The following is a 26,573-nucleotide window of genomic DNA, read 5'->3' as shown; positions in this document are numbered from 1 at the left end:
AGGAGAAAGATTAGCATCTTGAAAATGATGGTCTTGGTCAAACTTCAAAAATCAACTATAACTCTACAAGTAAACAAAAGATTTTCCTTGTTGTCTCCTTAAAAATCACTAAGTGGGTAACTAAGGTCAGGGTGATTGTGGCAATGCTCTTTATCTTGACTAGTGCTACTTAAGCTAATTTTGCACTTGAAAATATATATTAAAAAAGCATGAAAAGTCAAAGTCTAAGTCAAGGGTTGCTGTCTGCAAGTCTATCTGAGGGGTTTCATTTCTTAGGAACATCCTCTCTCCCTGCCACGTCTTAAAGTCTGAAGCAAAATGTGAGAAACTAAAAGTTGGGTGGTGGGCACATGAATGTTTTATTGTTTCTTATATTTTTCTTCAAGCTTGAAATTAATGTAATAAATTTTAATAAGACAACTAATCTTTTTTTCTTTTAAACATCCATTCAGGTTTCAAGTCCAACTGTAATGAACAGGCCTACGTGCCGTGGGATAGTATAAGCACAGTCACAACTTGATAACTGAATTAATTTGAGAACTTTCGGACAGTGATGATGACAGGCAATAAAGCAGTAAGAGGTTTTTTTTTTTTTTTTTTTTTTAATGGACTAAGAGGCATAGAACAGGTACCCAATGTCAGTTTACTGCTTTAAAACAGCCTGCCTAGGAACTTCTATTACTGTGTGTGGGATGGTTCTTTTATTTGAAAACATTGGATTAAACAATATTAAACACAGAATTTTTTTTTTTAAACAGCAACATTATTCTGAGTTTTTAACAAGTTACAATGTATTATGATCCTCCAAGGATGGTTTAAAGCTTTCCCCAAACTGGGAAGTCCCTGGTGGTCCAGTGGTTAGAACCCCACACTTTCATTGCCAAGGGCCTGGGGTTCAATCACTGGTGGAGGAACTAAGATCCCACAAGCCTAGTGACGCAGCCAAAACCCAAAAAATACTTATTATTTAATACTCAGTTATAGGCCACGCCAACCATCAAGGATTGGTCACACAGCCCGTTTCTACCCATTACTTGCTACACTGTCTGGCTTGCCCATGGTAGTATTTACCTCTCTCTGACCTGGACTGGATTTGTGATCTTCATTAAAGAAAAAAAAAAAAAAAACAAACATTTCTAACAATCACCAGTGTTTATCCACCCAACAGGCTACCTTATAAAGCTCTCCACTGCTGAAAGCAGAAACTGGCTGGTGGCATGGAAGGGACACCCAGCTTTGGACTCTTAAGGCCTCTTCCAATTCACACTCTGGGAAGAACAACCCTGCCCCTCTCCCTTCCTCTCAAACCCCCAAGTATGCCCCGAGACTCTCTGAAAGATCAGGAATAGGGCTCACTTCTATGAGTTCTCCAAATTTTATAGTCTATGTATAGGCAAACATTCAGATTAGGTTTTGTTAAAAACACTCTGGCAGACTGAATTTCCTCTTTAGGAGAGGCAACAGTTTCCAAGTTAAGTGAATTTTCAATTTTGCTACTGATCAAAGAGAATTTCCATATTTATTTATAGAACAGGTCTAGAAGTTTACCTGTTCTCCGAAATATCTTCTCAGTTCTTATTAACAACCTTTTGGAATAAATCAATGTTTTACTTCAAGAATTTTTGTTATATTGCAGCTGTTGAAACAGTGGTAGGAAGAACTAGATTTAACAGAATGGGCAGTGGCAGGCACTTTTATTTAGATGCACAATATATCCCAAAGAATTTTACCTGTATCTCTGGCTAACAGAGATGACATTCTGAAATATTTAGCAAAAAGAGGCTGTATGCAGGCAAAGTCAGAGCAAAGAAAGACAAAGATAACCTTTTTATCTTTGGTGACCAGAACGCCATTTATCACAAAGTTAATGTGAACATATTTGGTTTTCTCTTCAGCCATAAATAGGCCAGACACTTGAAAACTCACTATCAACAGTTTCATGCAGGCATTTGCTAGTCACTTTCAATACCATTGCTTCTAGTAAAATAAGCTGAAAGCTTAAGCAAATGTCCCTCTTTTGGGCATCTCTAGTGAAGGAAACCTGAATGCCCTTCTTTTCCTTTTCTGCTTCCTGTTTCTACTTCCTCACCCTATTTTTATGTTCACTACAGTATTTTCAGATAAGCCTTCCATCTTCTGCTTTATCTATGATCTGAAGTCTTGCCTTACAGGTAACACCTATTGATAGAGAATACAGTTCAAAATGGTCTCGTGCAAATAACTGTTAGAGCTAAAAGAGCCAGGGTCTCTCACTTTAGGCCCAAAAGCTCTCAATCTGCAGGAAAAAGTCTATGTATTAACATACTCCAATATATAGATATTTAAGAGAAATACTGTCAATTTCAGGATAACCTAAAATCAACAAATCTCTGTCTTCTAAGTTATCAAAAACTACCTCTGCTGTTCCTTTCAAAACTACAGACAGTGGTCATTAAATAAATGGCTTTGTAAAAAAGTAGCTTTTATCTTTTTTTTTTTAAGAGAAAAGTTCTAAAAAGAAAAGTCTGGTTGTGGAAAGCCAATGAATTTTCAAACGAATGACAGAAGTTCACGTGGAAGAATGTCCTTAGGGTCACACCTACAGCAAACAAATCGGGAAGCAGATAAAAACCCAGCTGAGACATGTTAGCAGTCCTGGACTAAAATGTGGCCTCAGCCATGTGCAATTCTTTTAAAATGCAAATATACCTGGAAATGGGGTGTGGGGCCTAATTATTTATTTATAGTTTAAGAGGATTTAGTTTAATATTAGACAAAAGAAAAAGAAAAAATCAACTGTTTTCTCCCAAACATGTAGGTAAAAATTTTGCAGAAGAACAAAGGGAATTTTGATTTGACGGAGGGGGAAAAGAGGCCAGCATTTCTGAGGAAATGCAGGCAAAAACTGAAAAGAAAACTTAAATCCACCAGAATTCACTGCCCACCGAAGCATTCTGTCCAGGGCGCGGTAGCACTTCAGGCCCCTCTAACATTAAGTGTCCTGGGTTCCTGGAAACCAGAATGGCAGTACCAGCAATACAGAGGGATGGCTTCTGTAGGCCAGTCTGAGAAAGGACAACGACCATCCCGCAGAACATCAATTCAATGAAAATTAGCTTCCAAGTTCCAAGATTCTGATTTATAAAAGCTCTCCTGGGACATAACCCATTAGAGGACTGGGGATTCTAAATCTGGAATCTGTATCAAAAATAAGTTCTCTTAAAGCAAGTAGCCCGGAGAAGGCAATGGCACCCCACTCCAGTACCCTTTCCTGGAAAATCCCGTGGACGGAGGAGCCTGGTGGGCTGCAGTCCATGGGGTCGCCAAGAGTCGGACACGACTGAGCGAATTCATTTTCACTTTTCACTTTCAGGCACTGGAGAAGGAAATGGCAACCCACTTCAGTGTTCTTGCCTGGAGAATCCCAGGGACGGTGGAGCCTGGTGGGCTGCCGTTTATGGGGTCGCACAGAGTCGGACACGACTGAAGTGACTTAGCAGCAGCAGCAGCAGCAAAGGAAGTACCCATGGATGCATGTGGGAGTTCTCTATCAGTTACTGAACACAGTTCCACCTGCTACAGTGGAAATCTGGAGAGAACCGAAGTCAGATGCACTGCATGTGGTGGTGAGTGAGGCTGTGCTCTGGACATAGAGAATACCTCTGGAGCGAGGCAGCTGGACGGTTCTAACCACATGTTTAACAGCAAGGCTCTGGTTAAATTAGGATCTGTCTGCAGAACAGAATACAAAGCAGACATAAATACTAGAGAAGACTATCTAATGTGCTGGGAAAATGCTGTGGACGTGAAAAGTCGGATGTACAGCATAATCTTACTTTTGGAAGTGTAAAGAAAAAAAGTGTTGCCTGCCATTCCAGCTCAAGAAGGATCAAGCCTATGGACCACTGCAGTTACCCATAGAGTGCGCCGTGAGAGGAACTCAGGATGGAGAAAAACAGGAAACATTCTGTATATTCTGGCCCATAGATATATAAGATGCATATCCAAGGAATCATTTCACTGACCCCAGATTCTTGCATCTTCTCACATATAGGAAAGCACTAAAATCTTCATCATGACATGTCTGTTTTTTTATTACTAGGAGTAATCTTTCAATACTTGACTATACGTTTTTCTCAGCAAAAAAGTTCACCTGTCCTCATTTTATTGGCATTCCCTTCTCTAGCTCCCTTGTCTTTGCTTTTATTTTTTTTCAGAAGTATTTTAAAATTCTTGCTACTATTGCTGAGGATCATATTTTAAATTCTTTTTTTCTGATATGACTACACTAATATCATTTTTTTGTTTGATTAATTTGGTAATAAAGCAGTCTTTAGATGGTTTCAATTATGTAAATATTTTTCCTAGATATTCTCCTCTTGGAGGTAGTATCTCTTAAATAATTAGATGAGGCTACCTCCCAGGCTATAGGCCTTAATATAGTTACTTAATAAAAATTAGCTCATAACTTTTTTGTTTTGCATTTTTCTTTCAGTGAACATAAAAAAGAATAAAAAACAATCACACATCAACCCAAGGTACACGTAAAAAAGACTGGTGGTAGTAAGCTTATTGATAATTTGAGATTTCTTTAAGCTTTTCTGCCTTTTTCAAAACTTTGACAATAAAAGGAAATCAGGGGAAAATATATGAGTTAGTGGACTCCGGTAACAAAGAGAAGGGGGAAACATTATTTTTGCATCTCCCATATGTCACTAATTAAATCTATGGTGTAACAGAAATACTTACTCGGCCATGAGTTTGGCTATGCGGTGACAGTCATTCTTGTCATAAAACCAGATACTGTATATTGACACTTGAAAAACAAAAAAAAAGATAAGGAGAAATGAGGTTTCAGTACTTGAGTATATGGCAGTAATATATTATTGCCATAAAATGTCACAGAATTTACCATCAGACCCTCAAACTGTTAACAGTTCCTCTAAAGAAAAGAAAAAGCCTCCCCACAAAATGTTTAATAATAAATTAATAAAGTTGGGCCAGGTAAAGTATACAGATAGTTGGTTTTAGACATCATTATCAGATCTCACTGAGCTTAAGATGACACTAAACTATAAGATGCATTATTATTTTATGTATTAGCAAGGGAATAAATGCTGCCAATTAAACTAGGAGTTTCCAGGTGGCACACTGGTAAAGACTCTGCCTGCCAATGCAGGAGACACAAGAGACTAGGGTTCGATCCCTGGGTCAGGAAGACTCCCTGTCTGGAATAGGAAATGGCAACCCACCACTCCAGTATTTTTGCCTGGAAAATTCCATAGGGTCACAAAGAGTAGGACACGACTCTGCGACTAAGACACACATGACAAACTAAGAAACAACAATGATTGTGTGGAAAGGGAACAGTGTCTACCATTCCAGTAAATGAGGAATGTTGTCCTTCCCTGCTGGCAAAGCCATCAGCCACTGAAGCGCCCCCACGGTAAGTGCTAAGGGAAATTCAGGATGGAGACAAGCAGGAAACTATGTGCTCTGGATACTGGCCCTAGATAGCTGTGTATCTAAGATGCCTACCCAAGGAATAATTTCAGTGAGCCCAGTTTCTTGCATCTTCCTGTACAGAGAAAAGCACAAAAATCACTAACCTGAAGTATCTGTTTTTTTGTGATTAGCAGTAATATTTCGATGTTTGACTACATGTTTTCAGCAAAAACTCCTATATACCCTGGCTCCTCCCTCATCTCTTCATAGCATTTTTTGGCGTTATCTGAGAGGCCATCCCCTAGGCCTTAGTTCTCAGAAAAGTCTCTGAATAAAATTTAACCTGCAACTTTAAGGTTTTATTTTTCTTCACTTGGTAACTAACTGCAAAATGCCTTCCAAATTGACAGTCAAATGTGAAGAGAAAAATTAATGAAAACCACATTAAACCACATTCCAAAACCAAACACCAGAACCTTTGAGTCTCTTGAAATTTAAAAATATAAAATTAACACCATGTTATAGTAAAACAAAACTTTAAAAACAAACACCCACCCCAGAACCTTCTATGATCAACTCTACTCACATGTGAAATGGAAGTGCCCAGGCTGAGCTACATATCACACTTCTTTTCCAATCTTTTATTCCCAATATGGTGATCACGACTAAGAAAGCTCCCCAAAACAGTGGTGATTAATAAACAACAAGTTCCTACTGTATAGCACTATATGCAATATCCTGGGATAAGCCAGGATATATTAAAAAAAAAAAGGATATATTAAAAAAATATAGAAAAGAATGCATATATGTGTATAACTGACTCACTTTGCCAAACAGCAGAAATTAATACAACACTGTAAATCAACTATACTTCAATAAAAACATAGAGAAAAACCTGGTGGATGGATAGATGGAACTTTATTATAAAGAACATAAAACTGCTATAAATACTTCTCGAATATATTTTTACTTTTAGCTTTTTATACAATTTTAAAGGTTATTTCCATTTACAGCTACTATACAATTTTGGCTAGATTGCCTGTGTTTTACATATAAATACTTCTTGCATTAGGAAGATCCTTATTGCCAAATTCAGACTTAAATTGAAGAAAGTAGGGAAAACCACTAGAGCATTCAGGTGTGACCTAAATCAAATCCCTTACGATTATACAGTGGGAGTGAGAAATAGATTTAAGGGACTAGATCTGATAGACAGAGTGCCTGATGAACTATGGACAGAGGTTCATGACACTGTACAGGAGATAGGGATCAAGACCATCCCCAAGAAAAACAGATGCAAAACAGCTACTAAAATAGCTGTGAAAAGATGAGAAGCAAAAAGCAAAGGAGAAAAGGAAAGATATACCCATTTGAATGCAGAGTTCCAAATAGCAGCAAGGAGAGAGAAGAAAGCCTTCCTCTGTGATCAGTGCAAAGAAATAAAAGGAAAACAATAGAATGGGAAAGACTAGAGATCTCTTCAAGAAAATCAGAGACCCAAGGGAACATTTCATGCCAAGATGGGCTCAATAAAGGACAGAAATGGTATGGACCTAACAGAAGCAGAAGCTATTAAGAAGAGGTGGCAAGAACTCACAGAAGACCTGTACAAAAAAGATCTTCATGACCCAGATAATCACTACGGTGTGATCACTCACCTAGAGCCAGACATCCTGGAATGTGAAGTCAAGCGGGCCTTAGGAAGCATCACTACGGACAAAGCTAGTGGAGGTGATGGAGTTCCAGTTGAGCTATTTCAAATCCTAAAAGATGATGCTGTGAAAGTGCTGCATTCAATATGTCAGCAAATTTGGAAAACTCAGCAGTGGCCACAGGACTGGAAAAGGTCAGTTTTCATTCCAAACTCAAAGAAAGGAAATGCCAAAGAATGCTCAAACTACGACACAATTGCACTCATCTCACACAGTAGTAAAGTAATACTCAAAATTCTCCAAGCCAGGCTTCAGCAATACATGAACCGTGAACTTCCAGATGTTCAAGCTGGTTTTAGAAAAGGCAGAGGAACCAGAGAGCAAATTGCCAACATCCACTGGATCATCAAAAAAGCAAGAGAGTGCCAGAAAAACATCTATTTGTGCTTTAATGACTATGCCAAAGCCTTTGACTGTGTGGATCATCACAAACTGGAAAATTCTGAAACAGATGGGAATACCAGACCACCTGACCTGCCTCTTGAGAAACCTGTATGCAGTTCAGGAAGCAACAGTTAGAACTGGACATGGAACAACAGACTGATTCCAAACAGGAAAAGGAGTACGTCAAGGCTATACACTGTCACCCTGCTTATTTAACTTATATGCAGAGTACATCATGCAAAATGCTGGGCTGGATGAAGCACAAGCTGGAATCAAGATTGCTGGGAGAAATATCAATAACCTCATATATGCAGATGACACCACCCTTATGGCAGAAAGTGAAGAAGAACTAAAGAGCCTCTTGATGAAAGTGAAAGAGAGTGAAAAAGTTGGCTTAAAGCTCAACATTCAGAAAACTTAAGATCATGGCATCCAGTCCCATCACTTCATGGCAGACAGATGGGGAAAACAGTGGAAACAGCGGCAGACTTTATCTTCTTGGGCTCTAAAATCACTGCAGACGGTGACTGCAGCCATGACATTAAAAGATGAATGCTTACTCCTTGGAAGGAAAGTTACGACCAACCTAGACAGCATATTAAAAAGCAGAGACATTACCCTGCCAACAAAATTCGGTCTAGTCAAGGCTATGGTTTTTCCAGTAGTCATGTATGGATGTGAGTGTTGGACTATAAAGAAAGCTGAGTGCAGGAGAATTAATGCTTTTGAACTGTAGTGTTGGAAAAGACTCTTGAGAGTCCCTTGGACTGCAAGGAGATCGAGCCAGTTCATCCTAAAGGAGATCAGTCCTGAGTGTTCATTGGAAGGACTGATATCGGAGCTGAAACTCCATACTTCAGCCACCTGATGCAAAGAGCTGACTCATTGGAAAAGACCCTGACGCTGCGAAAGACTGAAGGCAGGAGAAGGGGATGACAGAAGATGAGATGGCTGGATGGCATCACCAACTCAATGGACATGAGTTTGAGTAAACTCCGGGAGCTGGTGATGGACAGGGAGGCCTGGTGTGCCTGGAGCCCATGGGGTCCCTGGGGCCCTGGAGCCCATGGGGTCACAAAGAGTTGGACCCGACTGAGTGACCAGACTGAACTAAGACTACAAACGCTGAAAGCCCAAGTCAAAGTAAACACACGGACAGGCACGGCTCACCGCTACCAGGTGTACCCGCACTGACACTGCATATCCCAGGCTCCATTCCATTTCATATGACTCTGGCACAAGAAGGGTAGGTATGCTTTTATTTTTTTAAATTAAACTTTCAGTTTTGAAGCAATTGTAACTTCATACATATTGTAAAAAATAAACAAAGATGCTGTGTGCGCTTTATTTCCTCCAACAGTAACATTTTGTAAAACTATAACATAATATTACAGCCAGACTATTGACATGGATACAATCAAGATACAGAACATTTCTATTGCCATAGAGATCCCTGTTGCCCTTTTATGGCCACACCCATCTCCCTTGGTACCCCTCCCCATCTCTGACCCCTGGCAAACACCCTGATCTCTCTATTTCTATACTATAATGTTGCCATTTCGAGAAATGTATTACAAATGGAATCACAGAGGCTGCAACTTCTTGAGACTGACTTTTCTGACTCAATGTCACTCTCTGGATATTCATCTAAAGTTGTCACTTGCATCAACAGTTTGCTATTTTTTGCTGAGCAGTATTTCTTGGTCTGGATGTACCAGTTTATTTAACCATTTATCCACTGAAGGTCAACTGCACTGTTTCCACTTTGGGGCTGTTATGCATAAGGCTGCTACGTTTGTGCATAGGTTTTTGTGAACCTAAGTTTTCATTTTTCAGGGTTAAATGCCCAAAAGTATAGTTACTGAGTCACAGTAGTTGCATGTTTAAAAAAAAACTGTTACACTGTTTTCCAGTTTTATACTCCTGCCAACAGTGTCTCTCTGTGTCCTTGCCAGCATTTGCTGTTCTATTTTTAATTTTACGCACTCTGATAGGTGTGTAGTGGTATCTCATGGCGGTTTTAATTTACATTTCCCTAATGGCTAATAACACAGAATGTCTTTTCATGTGCTTGTCATCTATATATCCTATTTATTTTTTTAAAAATTAAAAAAATTTTTTTCTATATATCCTCTTTAATCAAATGTCTATTCTTATCTTTTGCCCCAATGCATTGTTTTCTAAACTGTTGAGAATTCTTCATATATTTAAGAAACCAATTCTTTGTCAGACGTGGTTTGAAAATATTTTCTCTTTTGTCAATAGCTTTTTTTTTTCTCATCGTCTTCATAAGACCCCTCTAGAGCAAAAGTTTTAATTTTGACAAAGTCCAATTTATGAGTTATGCCGTCTGTGGATTTCAAGTCTTAACACTCTTTGCTGACCCCTAGTAAATCGGATTGGGGCTCTGAAAAGACTCCATTTATGGCAATTACACACAATCATCTTTCTCTAATATGCCTCTTCTGACCTGGCTAAAGAACACACAAAACACAAGAGACCAAATACAAAAGACACCAATTTTTCTCTAATGGACAGACGGATGATATGCAATACATCAGGCTCAGAGAGGAACACACAACATTTTGAGGGGGCTAAGCAGAGGCATTTAAGTTTTCATAGAGGGGTTTGTAAACCAAACTCTTAGGAAAGAATTCCATATCAATAATCAAAGTAAGTCCACCAGATCTGTCGACTTACTCTGACAAATCTTTACCTAAAGTCCCACTCTCTTTCCTTTGAAGAAATACACTATATTAGAAATAATATGCACATTTTCCACATTTGTGCATTATCAAATACACTGCTAAAAAAGAGTCAAACACTTTCAAAGGCATGCTGCAGAAGAAACAGAGATAAGGAAGCCACAATGATAGCTTAATGGGTAAAGGATAAGAGTAACACTCAATTCTGCCAAAAGCAGACATGCAGAGGTGCGGACACACATCCAACAATCAGCCCTGTCTGCCAACATATCAGATGCTCAGTGCATGCAACTGGCAAGGAGGCCCAGGGAGCTGCCGCTGAGCCTGTCACCGTCATTGTGAGCAAACACAGACAAGTTCACCAGATAGCTAAAACCATGGAAGACCTTGTCTCCACACCAAAGCTAAGTACTCTTCCCTCAAGGGAACTTACACTCTAAGGCCCAACATATTCTGCCAACCATCTGCTTGCTAAAACATTCTGATATAATTTTCCTTGATTAATTATGCCACAGAGGATTTAGACGTTTGGCAATACAGTATAATTTTGCTATGGTAAATAATAATGGCATCATGTTTTGTAAGTGGCTTTTCTGAAGATGAAAGCCAATTATTCAGTTACTGGACACCCACCACATATCATGGCTGTTAACCATTGTCCCAATTAGTCATGCTGTCACTGAAGAGTTAGGGGGTGTGACAGGATATTTAAATACCTTTACATTGTACTTCCATAAAAAGTATCAAAATACAGAAAAGCATATTCAAAATTAACTGTTTCCCTTGCTTCTCAAATGACAGCCCTCATCTTCTGAACGTATGAAAAGTGCAACTGACAAAGATCAAAGTTGTTGGATTATTTAACGCTGAGAAATTTTCAAAGGCTGAAGGGCAAGTCATCTGTTTCCCCGGAGAGTCCTGTTTGAAGATTCAGCAGCCAATTATGATCTGATGTCATACCTCATTCTGCTTCTCATCAGGAGTGGTATATGACACACACGAGGTCAAGAAAATCCAAATAAATCTGGAGCCCTTATAAAATCCCTTGAGACTTCTAGCAATCTGGTAAAATGTCACTAAAACAGAGCTGGGGGCCACTTTCATGCACGTGTCGTCTTTTTGATTCATTTATTAGTTAGATCTGACCTACTTTCTAAAAGGATCTGAGGAGGCTGGAGGTTTTCTCAGTATGCTGCCAAGCTGACAAGGGGGTTTGATAAAGCTGTTGGCAATGGTGTTAGGACTTACAACATTTCTGAAGATGGAACCAACAAAGATCCTCTAGACCAGGAAAACAAACACAACAAAATGTACTTTGAACATAACCAGAAATATTTACTCTGGAATAAGGAAGACTCTTCTGATTACAAAAGGACTGTAAGAACAGAATAGATGACATATATATAAGCGTGCCCTGACAAGTGAAAAAACAAATGCTTTGACAGATCATTTCCTTTAAGACAAGAATAAGGCTGGTGGCTCCATAGCAATATCAAAAGGTTGGGAAAGAGACAGAAGAGAAAGTCTCTGGGGTGGAGGTTAGAATACACACATACAGGTGAAAAGTTACAGAGCCAAAGACTGCTGGACCTGGGATCACAACACAACAGTGTGGTAGGTGGCAAACAGGCAGGTGAGGAAATGCTGTGAATCGGTAAGTAAGGCTGCTAAGTATAACTGGGTTGTAGCAGCAGCTTAACTTTTTGAGGCCAAAGAGTAGACATACTTAAACACCACTGAACACTAACATGGCAGAAAAAGAGCCCACTTTCTAAAATTTAAATTATGTCTACTTAGTAAACATTGATTAAAAGACTTCTTCCAGGAAATTAAAAATGCTATTCTGTAAGCTCTTTAGTTTATTTTTAAATTTGGTACCCTTCTCTAAATCAAGTCCGAAAATATTTACCAGCAACACTGCTTCCACAGTTCGTTTTAACTGTAATTTCAGTATAGGATTCAGACATATGAAATGACCACTAAACTTTTTGGAGGACTAGGAAAATAAACCCAAGAATATCGCAAGTGATGATTCCTATTTATAAACTTGTCACTCTGTAATGATGGGTAACCCTGAATAAAACAGTGAATCATACTAGGATTTCACCTCTGCTTTTAGGATTTATCGTCACTATTGCCGCATAGCACTTGCCATGAATAGAGCATACATGGTCAACTTTTAACATCTTTACAATTAAAATGATAATAAATTATAAAAATTGCTTTCACCTGAAAACACTACTGGGGGGGAGGGGGAAGTCAGTAATTGGGCATAATGAAAAGAACCTGCTTTGGAAATTCTCAACTGTTCATGGACTCAAGTTAACAAGAAGGTACCCGATGGAGGCTCTACTAGAACACTAAGTAGCGACCTGTACCAGCTAGGAAGCATTCAAGATTTTTGATATGTCTGACCTAACAGCGTCACCAGATCAACCTTGGAGTCTAAGTCACTGTTTTCATGGTGTTTTACCTCTTCAGTCTACGTAATGTGACAACAGCAAGGCTCTTCCTTTATCTTGGTTCAGAAGGCCAGACTAATGCAGCGCCAAAGATTTCTTCCTCTTACGCTGATTGCAGAATCATACCAGCCACAGCAGCTGCTGCTGATGGGGGAAGACTGCCTGCCTCTTTTCAGGCTACATAAGAAGCAGTGTGTACTGGATTCAAAGATCACAAAGTATGGGCTGTGGAACTTTAGAAACTGTTCATAAAGTCTTCTTTTAGCCTGGTGGTAGAACTCACATTTTTTGAGTTGCCAAACTGTAATACTACTCTTGCAAGGAAATTTCCTGTATTGTGCTTTAAGTTTGAAGATTTGCACCAAATGCCAACAGCCACCTGGCATCTCTACTGCTCGTGCCCTTGAACTGAGAAAGGACAGAGAGCAAGAAAAACACACGTACACACTACAGTATTTCTTCTAATAAAACTTACCATTTGGCAGCTACATTTTCAACACTATGGAAATGAATCTCCCTGCTTTTTCTAGTGATCTAATTTTAATTAAAAATGCTCTATATCAAGAGACTGATGCTCGATATAAAGGAAAAGTGACAAGTGAAGCGGAAACGAAGGGGTACTTCGCACAGATTTTTGGAGGTAAGTTCTTTCAAAATATTAAACAGTAATAAGATTTTTATTTTCAATTGTTCCGGTGTGGTGACCTGCTGTCGCTGTTAAGCTAGTTACAGGGTGTCTATGCCTTAAGGTACTCTCTCTTCTCACATTAAACTTAATTCTGTCCTTAGACAAGTGTGTGATGGTGGTTTTAGCCAAAAGAGAAGTGATTATTTTACTCTGTGTGCATGTTAGACTTGACACCTCACAATTAAGTCACAAGTACATATACATGTATGTACAACAAATTCCAGGTTACCATGTTAACCCTGAGACATACCCACAGAAAAGAAAATGAAAGTACCCTGACACTGATCTTGGGGGAAAGCACCTTCTAAGACAAACATACTTAGTGAGGTTTTGTTGCTTGTAGCCAGTGCTCACCAAATGCTTGAAGGAATAGTGGATAGTATGAAGCACGATTTCCTTTCTATGGAGATAAGTGTTTCCATGGTAAGATCAGAAATGTGAAGATAGTATAGTTACTTTTTCAGAGGCCCGCTGCTATATGGACAACTACTTCAGTACCACTTACTGAACTGGAGAAAACATTCTTCTCAGCATTCTTTTTAGACAAGATGGAAAGGAATTTAAAAATACTGGCCCAATTATTTCATTGAATCCATTTATTCCTAAGTTTTGTTACATTGTTTTTTTTCCCAGGAAACTGTCTATATAATCCAAATTTTAAAATTCTATGCAAAAAGTTCTTTACAGTGGTTTCTTATTTTATTCTCTATCCTTAGTTGCTATATATATATACACATAGTATATATTATTCCTAATATTGCCATTTATGTCTCTCCTTCTCTTTTTGCTGTTGGATCAATCAGGTCATAGAGGAGAGCTTTTGTTTTGTTGATCTGCTCTACTGCAATTCCTACCTATGTATGATAATTTTAATAAAAATTCTATACATACTTGAAAAAAATGCAAATTTTTGAACTGCTAGAAGCAGGGTTTTTTCCTTTGTCCATTAGACCAAGTCTAACTGTGTTGTTTAAATATCCCATAACCTTACTAAATTATCTGCCTTATCTGTCAATTACTGAGGTGGTCTGTTTATATTTCCCACTATAATTATGGATTTTAAACATTTGATATGTAATGCCAACAAATACAAGGTACATATCAATTTAGAACTGTTTTTTCTTGTAGGCGTTTTACTTCTTTTGTCATTATGGGATAACTTTTATTCCTGATGTTTCCTACCTCAAATTCTATGACATGTGATTAACACAGCGACATCAGTCTTGTTTGGCTAATAGTTACCTGACATATATCATCCTATCCTTTTACTTTCAACTTTTCCTGGCTTTGGAGTTTTAAGCTTTTTGAAAATAGCATTATTGGCAAATTCTGTATCTTTATCCAATCTCAGAATCTCTTTTAACTGGCAAGTATAGTTCACTTAAATTTGTTTTAATTACTGGTTTATTTATTTCTGCCATTTTATTAGAACTGTGCTATTTGCCATAGTTTCTATTTACTTTTTTCCTATCTCAATTTGTACTGGTTTAAAATTAAGACATCCTATTTCTGTTCTGCAGTGATTACCCTGAATCTTATGATCAAAACATAGCTTGACTTACAAGTCTATTGGTCATCAATTTATTTACCTTCACCTCAGTCTTCATAATGTTTTGGTTTGGAAAGTTTTTATCTTATATTATTGCTGTCTGGTATTTTTGCTTTACCTTTTTAGTACCTCTACTCAAGCTAGGCAATTTATTTTTTTATACAATCAAGGCTTATTTTGTTTTACTGTTGCTTAAAACTACTTACTTCTGTATTCAATTTTCTTCTTTCTACTATAGCCTTTAGAGCTGTACTGGTAAAAATAAATTAACTAAAATAAATTAAGAACTTATAGTTGAAAACAGAGTTGTGCTAGACACATTTCATGGGTTCAATAGCTACCATACAGTACTGCTTTGGAAGCACATATGACAAAGGTCTGCTGGAGTTAACTTCTGTTTTTGTTGAAAAATTTCTTAGTTTGCTCTCTTGAATTACTAAATTGATGGTTAATTGTTTTTTCCTCAGTACTCTGAAAATAAAATTCCTTTGTCTTCTAAACTCAGTAGCTGCAATTAAATATGCTGTCAGTCTAACTGATGCTCTTCCTAAATAATAAATCTCAAAGCAGCTTTGGCTGCTTATGTCTTTGCCTTTGATCCAGGTCTCTATTTATTTTGCCATGTGTCCAAGTCTATATTTATTTCTATTTATTTTGCTTGGGGCCTTATTTTATTGCCTAAATCCGAGACTTATGTCTTTCATGGATTCTGGAAAATTCTCAGTTATAATCTCAAATATTCCCTCAAAAAAAAAAAAAAAATCCCCCTCTACATATTTTATCATTCTGAAATTCTTCTCTGTCATACATTAAACTTTCTAAGACTTTCCAGTCCTTTGTTCTCTGTTAAATTTTTCATTTTTCCCCTTTCTGGACTGTATCCTGGATAATTTCCTCAGATGTCTCTTCCAGGTACCTAATTCTCTTTTCAGTCTTTATAAATTAACTGTTAAATCAGGTAGAGAGTTTACTTCAACAACTAAAATTTTAATTTCTAGAAAGTTTTACTTAGCTATTTTTCAAATCTACCTGTCACTTTATTTTATAATCTACATCTGATATTCCTATCCATTAAAGTCTCTAACTGATCATATCATTAACCAAATAATAAAATTTGATGATAATGATAAAATTTAATGATATAATTAAAATTTCTGGGAAGGGCTGTGTGTTTTACCATATGCTTTACTGACTATGAATTATGTCTTTGCATATATTGCAATTTTTGGACCATGAGGCTTACCAGTAAGATCCTGGGGCAATCTTGATTAAGAATATTCTCTCGAAAAAAGTTCTGCATTTGCTTTTACCAAGTGTTCTAGAGTATTCAACAGGTGAGAATCAATTTTATGTTAATTTTTTGGCCTGGGTAAGAAATTACACCAAATGAGTATTATAACTTGAACCTCAAATCTGAGATATGAGAGAGGGCTCTGGCTACAATTTTTAGGGGAGAAATCTTCCCTCTAGTTCATAGCACAGATTGAGGTAGATAAGCTTGCCTGTCACCTCCCTAGGTTGATGGGCTGATATCTTAACTTACTAATATACAACTCATTAAGGGACCTGGATAATAAAGTCTTTAAGATCTTTCAGTGATAAGACCACTTGGTTTAAGTCCAAGATAGAGACACAGTCTATAATATTTTAATTTGTAAGTGCCTGACAAATTACATATATGATGCTTTCTTAAGATAAGCAGGTCAGATCAGTGGTTTAAGTGATTTATCCAAAGTTACAGTTGGGAAAATGGCAAAGCCTAGAATAGAATTCTTTTCTGCAAACTAAATTCCACGGCAAAGAGTGTTACCATGGCAAACCCACCCTCAGGGATATCTTCTGCAGCCCTTGCATCTAGAAATCATTTGTAAATTTTAAAAAGAAATGATTAAATGAGAGGCATACAAATCTACAGCTGCCCAAGTACGTTTCTGTATGGATCTATGCTTCAGAACTCTGGTGTCCAATATGGTAGTCACTAGTCTCATATGGCTATAAATGCAAATTGATTAAATAAACTTTAAAAAATCTGTTTTTTCTTGGCTGTACCAGCCACATTTTAAGTGTTCCACAGTCACATTGGCTGACTGGTGACTGCTATATGGGACAGTATCGATACAGAGCAGTTCCATCATCAAAGAGTTCTACAGGACAGTACTGCTCTACAAAGTGGACTGATGAAATAAGTTATTTTACTGTTGTAGCAAAGAAGAAGGAACATTGGTTTTGAAGCTCAAGAGACCTAGATTTGACTTCTGCCTGTTACTTATAAACTTTGTTGACTCTTGAGCAAGTTTCTTAACTTCTCTGGGACTCTTGTTTCCTCATCTGTAAGTGGGGAATCAGAAGTAAAGTGCTGGGGATATCATTTTTGCTTACTAACTATAGAATCTGCAGTATCCTCAACCCTTATTGGGGTCTTATGGCTGGCAAAAGGTATAAAAATAAACTGCTTCCAAAAGATGCAAGAGAATCACCAAAGCTAAACTTCTAGCAGGTGCAAGCATTTGCTGTGTAAGATTTTACCTTTCTCTTGGGATGGTGGGGTGGGGTGTTAAAAACTAGGGATTCCCTGGCAGTCCAGTGGAGACTCTGTGCTCTCCCTTCTGTGGGTCTGAATTCCATCCTAGATTAGAGAACTAAGATCCTACAAGCCACTCAGAGCATGCCCCCCTCCCCCCCTACCAAAAAAAGTTAGAACTGGAAAAAGTTATAGCTCAATATTCTATCACCTCTAAAAACTGATTTAAGAGGAAGAGGCTGGATCTGAGGGTGTAGCTTGAACAAAATAGGTCAGGTGTCTTGGTGGTATTTCCCATGAGAAAATGACAGTAGAACAGCTACAAAATTATGTATAATTACCTGTATACACATCAGACACTAATTAACTTTTTATTTAAAGAACAAATCCCTAAACAATTCAGTAGCTTGCTGACCTGACAAGACTACCTGATACTTTTAAGACTAGGGAGACAAAACAGACTCAGCAGAGGCTTTAACAGTTTCAAAATCACTTTATGCGGCCCTGTCACTTCTCCCCAGTACAGAAAGGCCTCTAAATACTTTCCCCAAGCTCTTCTTCTAGACTATTTCTAATATATCCACAGTATTGTTCTTGACCTTTTCAGGCTTGTTTCTGGCTTAAAAACAAACTGATGTGCTCCTGAATATCTTATTAGCAATACCAGAAACTGTTAGGCCCTTAAGAAATAATTCAGTGCCTCAATTAACTGAGAAGCAGAATGATCTGGGTTAAGTGAGTCTTATGTTTAACTAAGGAAACCTTTGTTTCAACCTCTTGTTGAAAATCTTTCTACAGTAAAAAGCATTAGTGCACTGTCCCCCTCAAGAATATTCTAATTAACGTAAGAAACACTTCTGATGATTTAAGGTCTTATCATTACAGCAAATCAATCTATGACACTATAATGTGGTAAAACTTATAGTACTGATCCTAAGTAACACATGAGAAATTTGCTAGATTTTCACAAAATAAAACATTAGCCTTTTTTCTTTACAATTTGCCTTCATTTCTTCCACACATGGACTATAGAAATATTTCCAGATATTTTAGGCTCCGATTGGTTAAATTTTGGTTAATCAACACAACACTAGAAATCAACTACATTCTGATAAAATTAATTTAAAAACTTTTTGGTTAATCATGGTTCACTTTTATTTTTGTTATCTTGCACTTCAACTTCACAGGTACCTTTACTTGTTAAATACAATTTATTTCAGGCTTATGCTAAATGGTAATTAAGTCCATGGGCCTCTGATAATTTCCCCTACTGACTACTTTACTAATCAAACTTATATTAGAGGCAATAGCTAGATTAAGTTTTCAGGTAATAAAAAGCAGAATTAAACCAATTTTCCTTAAATAAAAAATTGGATCTGTGCTGCTTTGCAGAATTTTCCCTTTAACAGAATGGTCAGCATAAAGAAAACAGCTATTTGAAGTAATTCTTACTGTTAATAATAGTTTAAACAAATCCATCCATTCAAACTAAGAGAGATAATTATCTGGACAAATCATTTACTGAAAAGTCTAGAGAGAGATTTTATTTTGCTTAAAAGTGAGCTAGGGAGAAGAATTTGGGGCTTTTAATTTCAACAAAGAATTGTCACTTCTCATTCAGGGGATGAAAAGATGCATACTTTCTAGTAGGTTTTTTTTTTTTTTTAACATTTTATATTGAAGACATTCCCCCAATCCTAGTTACCTCGCACTCAAGTGAGATTCAAACTTTTATGTTTTAAGTTGGAAGCAAAGCCTCTCCAGCCGTCTCCTCAGATGATGACTGCAGCACAGTCCCCTTACCAGCATTCCTATCAGCAATGCCAGACAAAGTGTCTGTCTGCTGTTCCCAAACACTCATACCTCCAATTCCCATGTTGAAATACAAGAACCAGGTGTACTTTTTAGTATTTACTTCTTAAAAAGGCCACTCTGGCTTTGCTGACTACACCCAGCCATTTTTCGTGTCTATAAAATGCCTGAAAGGACCTGCACTAGGAAGCAGCAAAAATGGTTACAGTCCTCTCTCTCCAACCAAGCAGCCGCCACTCACCTCCGAGTCTCAGCTGACTTAACTGCCTGTCTACCCTGAAAGTTATTATACTATTGACATTAAACTACAATAGCTCCTGGCCCAGCACTTGTACCCAACACTCAACTAAATAAATAGAATGAAAAATACCACAATCAGGGCAAAAACACTCCTTTCTTTGTGCACAGAAATATCAGTATCTGTCTTTAAGTTCTTTTGCTCAGTGGCCTGGGCAGCCAATAACACATATTACAACAAAAACAAAGGCTGAAATTTATTTTCATAGAAAAAATAGTAGGAGTATAATGTAATACAATTATATAGAATAATATAGTTAACTACTACTAAAATAATAAGTCACTGTATACAAAAGAGTGTTTCAATTTTAGAAGCTCAATTCAAAAGCTCTGATCTTAGCAAGAGACTCACTTATAACCACAAGAGTATAGACCATAGTTTTTATTGTATCCTGAATTTCCAAGAATACTGTGCTGACAGAAACTAAAGTCCCTTAATTAAGCGGCAAACACATGAACTATAATTAACAGACAGATACTCACAACTTGCATTTCTATACAGAAGAAATGGTTCATGGAGCTGAAATTCCAAATCTTTATTCACTGGTTCAACTAGATTGTGCATATTCAGTCGATTCACAATGGTGAAACCATGGTAAGGTGAAGCTGACCTTAGATTTAATAGAAGAAAAAAAAAAAAACAGGAGTCATTAAATTTGCTGAAATATTTTCTACTCTTTAGTTCCATTTTAAAGAATGAATGGAATATTGCATTATACAATATTATTAGCACTTAAAACCATAAACAAAAAATTTAAGTCAGATCATACCCCCACTCCCCCCCAGGAGCTTTCAAGGACTGTCCCTCAGAATTAAGGCCAAGGTCCTAACTAAGGCCATCCACCCAAGGCCTTAAGTGATATGTGCCCCCTTGACTTCAACTCCTGTGCCTCTTCCCTGTTCTTCCTGCTCCAGCCACACTGGACTCCTTACCATTCTTCCTATAGGTATGTTTCTACCTAAAGGCCTCTGTCTGGGCTACTTGCCCAAAATCTAGCTATCTCATTTCCCACAAGCCTCCGTTCAAACGTCCCATTCTCAGTAAGGCCTACCACAGAACTACCCTTTCCAATGCTCCCAAGCTCAATACCTCTAACCCTTCTCTCTTTTTCCATACCACTTTTTTCTGTATTTATCATCCTTCTCCGCTAAACTGTACCATGCAAATAGGATTCTTATTTTTTTCAGATAAGTACCAAGAGAGACATATATTTAGTCTCTTATTTAGTAGATATTTAGTGAATATATGCTCAATAAAAATATCGTTTATTTTAAATATAGTACAGGACTGGTTACCATGCAAATAGGATTCTTATTTTTTTCAGATAAGTACCAAGAGAGACATATATTTAGTCTCTTATTTAGTAGATATTTAGTGAATATATGCTCAATAAAAATATCATTTATTTTAAATATAGTACAGGACTGGTTACAATAATTATTGCCCACCATCACAATGATTTTGCTTATATCAAATGGGAGAACTATTGAAAGACTTGAGCTAGTAAGAAAATGTTTTGAATCCTACAAGAAGAAATATCTTTGGTTCCCATGTCAGGGTGATTCAGTACACAATCCTTTAGGAACTTCTCACTTGTATACGACACATTTCTCTGTGTACATGGGAGAGGTTTTAGAATTCTATTCTACAGATTAGGAAACAAGCTTAGGATGATTCAGGCCTGCAGCCAAAGTCACACAAATAAAAACCAGGACTCAGCTTTTAGGTTTTCTGATTCCAAATCCAGGCTTCTTCTATGCTAAGGTCTCTCCAAAGGGACATTCTGACATCTGGTATATATTTATCTATTTCATCCATAACATGTTCTCAGATTTCCCAAATAGTCTCTCTGGCCTCCTTTTATTGGAATCAATACAAGTAGAAGCTTCCATAAATTTCATTGAATCAAGTCAGTCACTAAACTAAATTTCATTTTCTGTAATTGGTGAATCCACACTGTTACAATAAGGCCAGGAAAGTGCTTCCCAAGTACCGAGGTTCTAATAACAGTTGAAGAGCTTCTAGAGATTTATACTGGTAATGAATACTACCATGTTAAGGGTAAAGGTCTTTTTTTTTTTTTTAAAGGAGAAAGATGAGTAACAGGGAACAAAATGTCAAAAAGAAAGAGTAACATTAAAGCACTTAAAAGGAAGAGAAAAATCAGTGTTTTTTAGACAAGATCTCAAAGGTGCACAACACAATTTACAAGAATATTTGACAAATTCTTGTTGCAATCCATAAATAATTTACCACATACACACACACACACACATACACACACACACGAAAAAAACCAGGTATCAGTAATCCCACTGAGTTTCCTAAGCTTTAGAAACCAAGAGAAGGCATCTACCCCAATCAGAGCTAGAGTTAAGAGGGATCCAGGAAAACAAGAAACTCCAATGACTAACATACCCTGTCAATTGCCTTTAGGCCAAGAAAGTTGCCAAACAAAACCAAACTTGCAATTCACAAACCAATCATGTTTAAGACAATTAATTCTCAGAAAAGCTGCAAGTTAAAAATGTGCAGTTATGAGTAATCCAGACTTTCTAAAGGACTCTCGAACTACAAATACATATTACTAGACATTGTACACAACTCAAAACTTTTGGGTAGTTGGAATGGGTAAAGAACCACAGTCTTAGAAGATAACCTTTTTGTTCAGTAATCACAGAATAGTTAGTCCCTGTATTATATTTTTCTCAGTTACATATCTCTGTTTTCCTAATATGGGGGGAGGGAGAAAGGCATTTGTTTTAGATTCATTCATTACAACAAAATGTTTTTTATTTTGCTAGGTTCCTAAATAAGTTCTGTTTGATTCTGAATCACAGGAACTGTCAAAGAAGGGACATTACTTGGTTAAGATTTCACAGCAAGGGATGGATGAATACTTGGAAGGGTTAAGAAGGAAGGTTCCAAAGACAAATTACAATAAGCCTGAATCACTCTATATGACATTGTTCACCATCAAATTTTAAAAAAATAGTTTTTTTTAAAGCTTACCTTCGATATACAAATAAGGTCCCTTCTATATCAGTCTTCTCCTGTAACAGATAATGAGTCAATTAGTTTTTTTCCCCATAATCTAACCCCAAGTTGTCCCAATGGAGAAGTGCTTCATGTTTAAGATCAACTTATTAATTTTAAAATTAATTACTCTAAAATTAATTAATTAATTTAAAAATTAATTACTCTCCACAAACTACTGTTACCAGTTTTTTTTGTATCCTTTCTAGTCTACTGATGCATGTTAACTGATATGCAATGTTATCCAGCAACATGCCTGCATCTATAGTAACTTTCCTTTTCTTTTTTAAAATTTAAAAGGAGGAAAAAATCTAGAATTAGCTTTCATTTTTTAAAACTAAAATGTTTTAGCCAAATATCTTAATTTTAAAGCCAAAGTCTGTACACAGTCATTACTTCACCTTTAAAGTTTATCACAGTTAGTAGGAGGAAAAACAAGAAATTTTATCTTACCGGACACTGTTTCATCACTTGGAAGATTTTGGCATATTTTCATGAGTAACAAATTTTGTGGTTAGTTAAGAACTACTGTCAAACACAATTAGTTTGTTATTCTCAGACCTTTGTTGAAGAATCATGAATACTGAAATTATACTTAGTATAATTTTTGTAGCTCTTACAAATAATTTAAAACTTTTTTTTAGCTTAAAGTAAACATTTTGATTAAGAAAGCACAATTCATCATCTTTCATTTGCTGTGACAAAAGTGTATTTAGGTTTTAAACAGTTACAATGTTTTAAAAAAAAGAAAAAAAAAAAATTAGTCTACAGTTCACAGTCCAGATAGGATCTAGTTTAATGCAATCAGCAAACTATTAGCAAACTTAAATGTTAGTCATATAGAACTGAATTTGGTGGGATGAAAAAAAGAACTTTAAAAGATATTTACCATCTTGATTTCTAACTTAAACATCATCATGGCATTTTTCCTTACGTATTTCTTGCCTTTCAAACTTTATTAATATAAGAAATTGGTAATCAACTGCTTCACAAGGAAAGAAAATTTACCCAAATAAACAATTATGTAAAGTTACAAATCACTGCCATGATATAAATGAATAATGGCAGCTTAGTTTTCAGTTCAGGTTATTTCAGTTTGTATTTTGTATTTAAAGAAGAATGGCACAATTAAAATTCCAAAATATTGGAAGTCTGTGACAAACTAGAAATAATAGCTTGTCAGTAATAAGCCCATGCCTCAAATATTCACCATTTGTCTGCAATCCACATTCCCAAAATTTTTATGTACAGCAAGAAAAGAAAAATGGTCCAAAACAATTTAAACTAAAGCAATATCTAATAAAACAGTCACACTTAAAAAAAAAAAATCTATAATTTTGTTCTGTGTGGCTTGCCATACCTCCTCCTATTCCAGGAAGTGGAGGAAAGCAGATACAAAGTAAAGGAAAGCAGATACAAAGTATAGCAAGATGACTTTGAAAACTCTCCACATCTGATTTAACTGTTTATAAACGCGAAATGACTTTTCACAAAATTAATGATTAAATGTAACCCATGTATCTGCATTATGTTGTAAAGGATATATTATGATAATAATCTTTCCGTTTGTTAGTACAAGGACTTCAATCCTTATTGAAACGTGAACGTGAATCATTTATTAATTCAATCCAACAGACATTTACAGATTACTTTCTAAATAAAGCCTATATAACTAAATGAGTTAATCAAGAAGATTCATATTTTTAAGGGAAATGATGGTATGTTTATTTATTTATATTTTATTTAGCCACTTGCGTGGCTTGTTAGATCTTAGTTCCCTGACCAAGGATCAAACTCTTGCCCCCTGCAGTAGAAGCGGGGAGTCCTAACCACTGGACCACCAGGGAAGTCTCGAAATTCTGTCATGTAAACAACCGAAGCTTCAAACCAGCTAACAAATCAGTAAACTAACTGAATGTAACTTTTTGCAACCTATCTCGTGCAAAAAAATGCAAAAAGTACTTAGTTTGATGGGAGCATTCGGAGGTGACATCACCAGCAGCACAGATGAAACAAACACGGGGTCTCTTATCCAAAGGTTTCAAGGTAACGAAATTAACATGCAAGCCCTTTTCCTAAGTGTCTTGAAATCTTTTCCAAACTCTGGAAACAGTGTAGTTTGATAAATGCGGGACTTATCCCCACCCTCTCGCCTTTCCAAGAACTGAAACTAATTGGATTTCAAGCTTTAAATCCTAATAACCTCTGCGAAGGGGGTTCTGATTTATCTATCTGTTGGGGGGAGAGAAGTGTTTACTTTATAGATTATGTATATATAATTTATCTAACAACTCTCAAAGCTTCAGACAATCTTAGAGGTATCTTTCTGACTCCATCGGTCTCGTATCCTCCAACACACCTGCAAAGAAGGCAGGTCGCCCACATCCTCGAACTGGACCCCTGGGGACTGATCCTTCTTCAACCCTCCCCCCTATCAGCTTTCCCCCCGGATGTCTGGACCTACTTCCCTCTCTCCTCTCACCCAATCCCCAGCGGCGCCGACACCTCTCAGGCGCCGGCCAGGCTCTCCTCCAGTCGCTGGCCTTGCCTCCGCCACTCTGGCCTCCCGCATCGCCCCCTACCCAGGTCGGTCGGCGCGGCCCCTTTAAGAGGAGGCGGCCGGGAGAGCGACTTCAGCGGCCTGGCTGCACTCACCCACTGGTTGGCCTTGGGGCAGAAGGTGTACAGTGCGACCTGGCCCGTGAGGTCTGCGATGCTGGTGATGTAGGGGTCGTGTTGCTTCAGGGCCGCTAGGCTCATCTCTTGCCCAGCTCGACTCAGCGACTCCATCTTGAATTCCGGAGCCGAGCCCCTCTGGCGGGGGCGGAGTCGAGGACAGGAAGGTGCCATGGATGCAAAGTTCCCCCAGCTGCGTCAGCACCTTCAATTTCCGCCTCTCCACCGGGCCTCGCGGCGAGGCGGTACGGCAGCTATTATGCTCCGCTAAACCCACGCCCGGGGCGCCGGGTTCCGGTGTCGTCAGGTCCCAGTGGACTGAAGGTTCGAGGTGGCGTCCGCCGCCGCGTGGCGGAGCAGAAAGGCCTGGGCGCAGGTTCTTCTTTTCCGCGGGCTGAAAGGTATCGGCGCTCGGATCAAGGCCGCTCTGGAGCTTTCTCACCGTTCCTGCCGGATTAGTTTCCCGCGGCCGCAGACTGGAAACCTAGCTGCGTCAAGGCAGGGCTTCACGGGCGATTTAGAAAACAGAAAAGCGGGGAGAAATGGTGGGGGGGAACCCCGGAAAGTACCCTAGATCTCAGATCTATTAGTGTTTTTATAAAGGAAGTTTTTGAAAAAGCCAAACTAGCCCGTCTGTAACTACACAGAAATGTCTTTTATTGTCAACTTATTTCCTTCCTCTGAATCCCACGAAAATCTTTATCCAGTTTTGGAAAGAACCCGTGAAAATTTTGCCGTGCATCGTTTAAAGCTTCAAAACTGTAACTCATCCTTTTAGCAAACATCTGCTTAATATTTTAAGGCATTTTTAAAGAGCCAGTTACTAGTTAAAGAGTAAAAGCGTGGAAGATAAAGGGAGCTCTGCCCCTCCCCCGCCCCCTCCCCCGACTTGTTAAAAAAAGAAAAAACCTTTTCTTATACTTAAAAGATAACCGAAAAAAAAAAAAAAAAAAAGAAATAAAGATAACCGAGAGGTGTCTGTGGCTGCTCAGTGGTTGACTCCACGCTTCCAGTGCACCGGGTGTAGGTTGAATTTTTTTGACTAAAAAACGTGTAATAGTTGTATTGTTTATGATTTTACATCCCGAGGTCATTATCGGAGAGATGCTTCATGTTTCACATTCTTGGCAGAATCACGTTACATGTACAAATGCAGACAAGGAAACATATTCATTTACTGTTTCTTTAGCAAGTATTTTTGTTAGTTGCTCAGCCCTGTCCGACTCTGGCAATCCCACGGACTGTAGCCCACCAGGCTCCTCTGTCCATGGCATTCTCCAGGCAAGAATACTAGAGTGGATGGCCA

General features: G+C 37.7%; 1 protein-coding gene across 2 annotated transcripts in view; it reads right to left on the bottom strand.

Annotated features, from left to right (window-relative positions):
• The window catches only part of DCP1A (decapping mRNA 1A), a 42,700-nt gene extending 17,296 nt beyond the window's left edge, over window positions 1-25,404 (bottom strand). For both annotated transcript variants that reach the window (XM_061128358.1, XM_061128359.1), the window contains exons 1-4: window positions 25,247-25,404; window positions 22,568-22,608; window positions 20,038-20,165; window positions 4,729-4,795 (exon numbers count right to left, since the gene is read on the bottom strand). In XM_061128358.1, coding sequence (XP_060984341.1) covers window positions 4,729-4,795; window positions 20,038-20,165; window positions 22,568-22,608; window positions 25,247-25,381 — 371 coding nt within the window. In that variant the 5' untranslated portion in view covers window positions 25,382-25,404. The remainder of the gene's footprint in view (window positions 1-4,728; window positions 4,796-20,037; window positions 20,166-22,567; window positions 22,609-25,246) is intronic.
• Between the last annotated feature and the right edge of the window lie 1,169 nt (window positions 25,405-26,573).

This window comes from Dama dama, chromosome 24 (genome assembly GCF_033118175.1).
Source record: "Dama dama isolate Ldn47 chromosome 24, ASM3311817v1, whole genome shotgun sequence".
Lineage (NCBI taxonomy): Eukaryota > Metazoa > Chordata > Mammalia > Artiodactyla > Cervidae > Dama > Dama dama.
The sequence above is the reverse complement of the archived record's forward strand: the minus strand, read 5'-3'. Positions and strand labels throughout refer to the sequence as shown.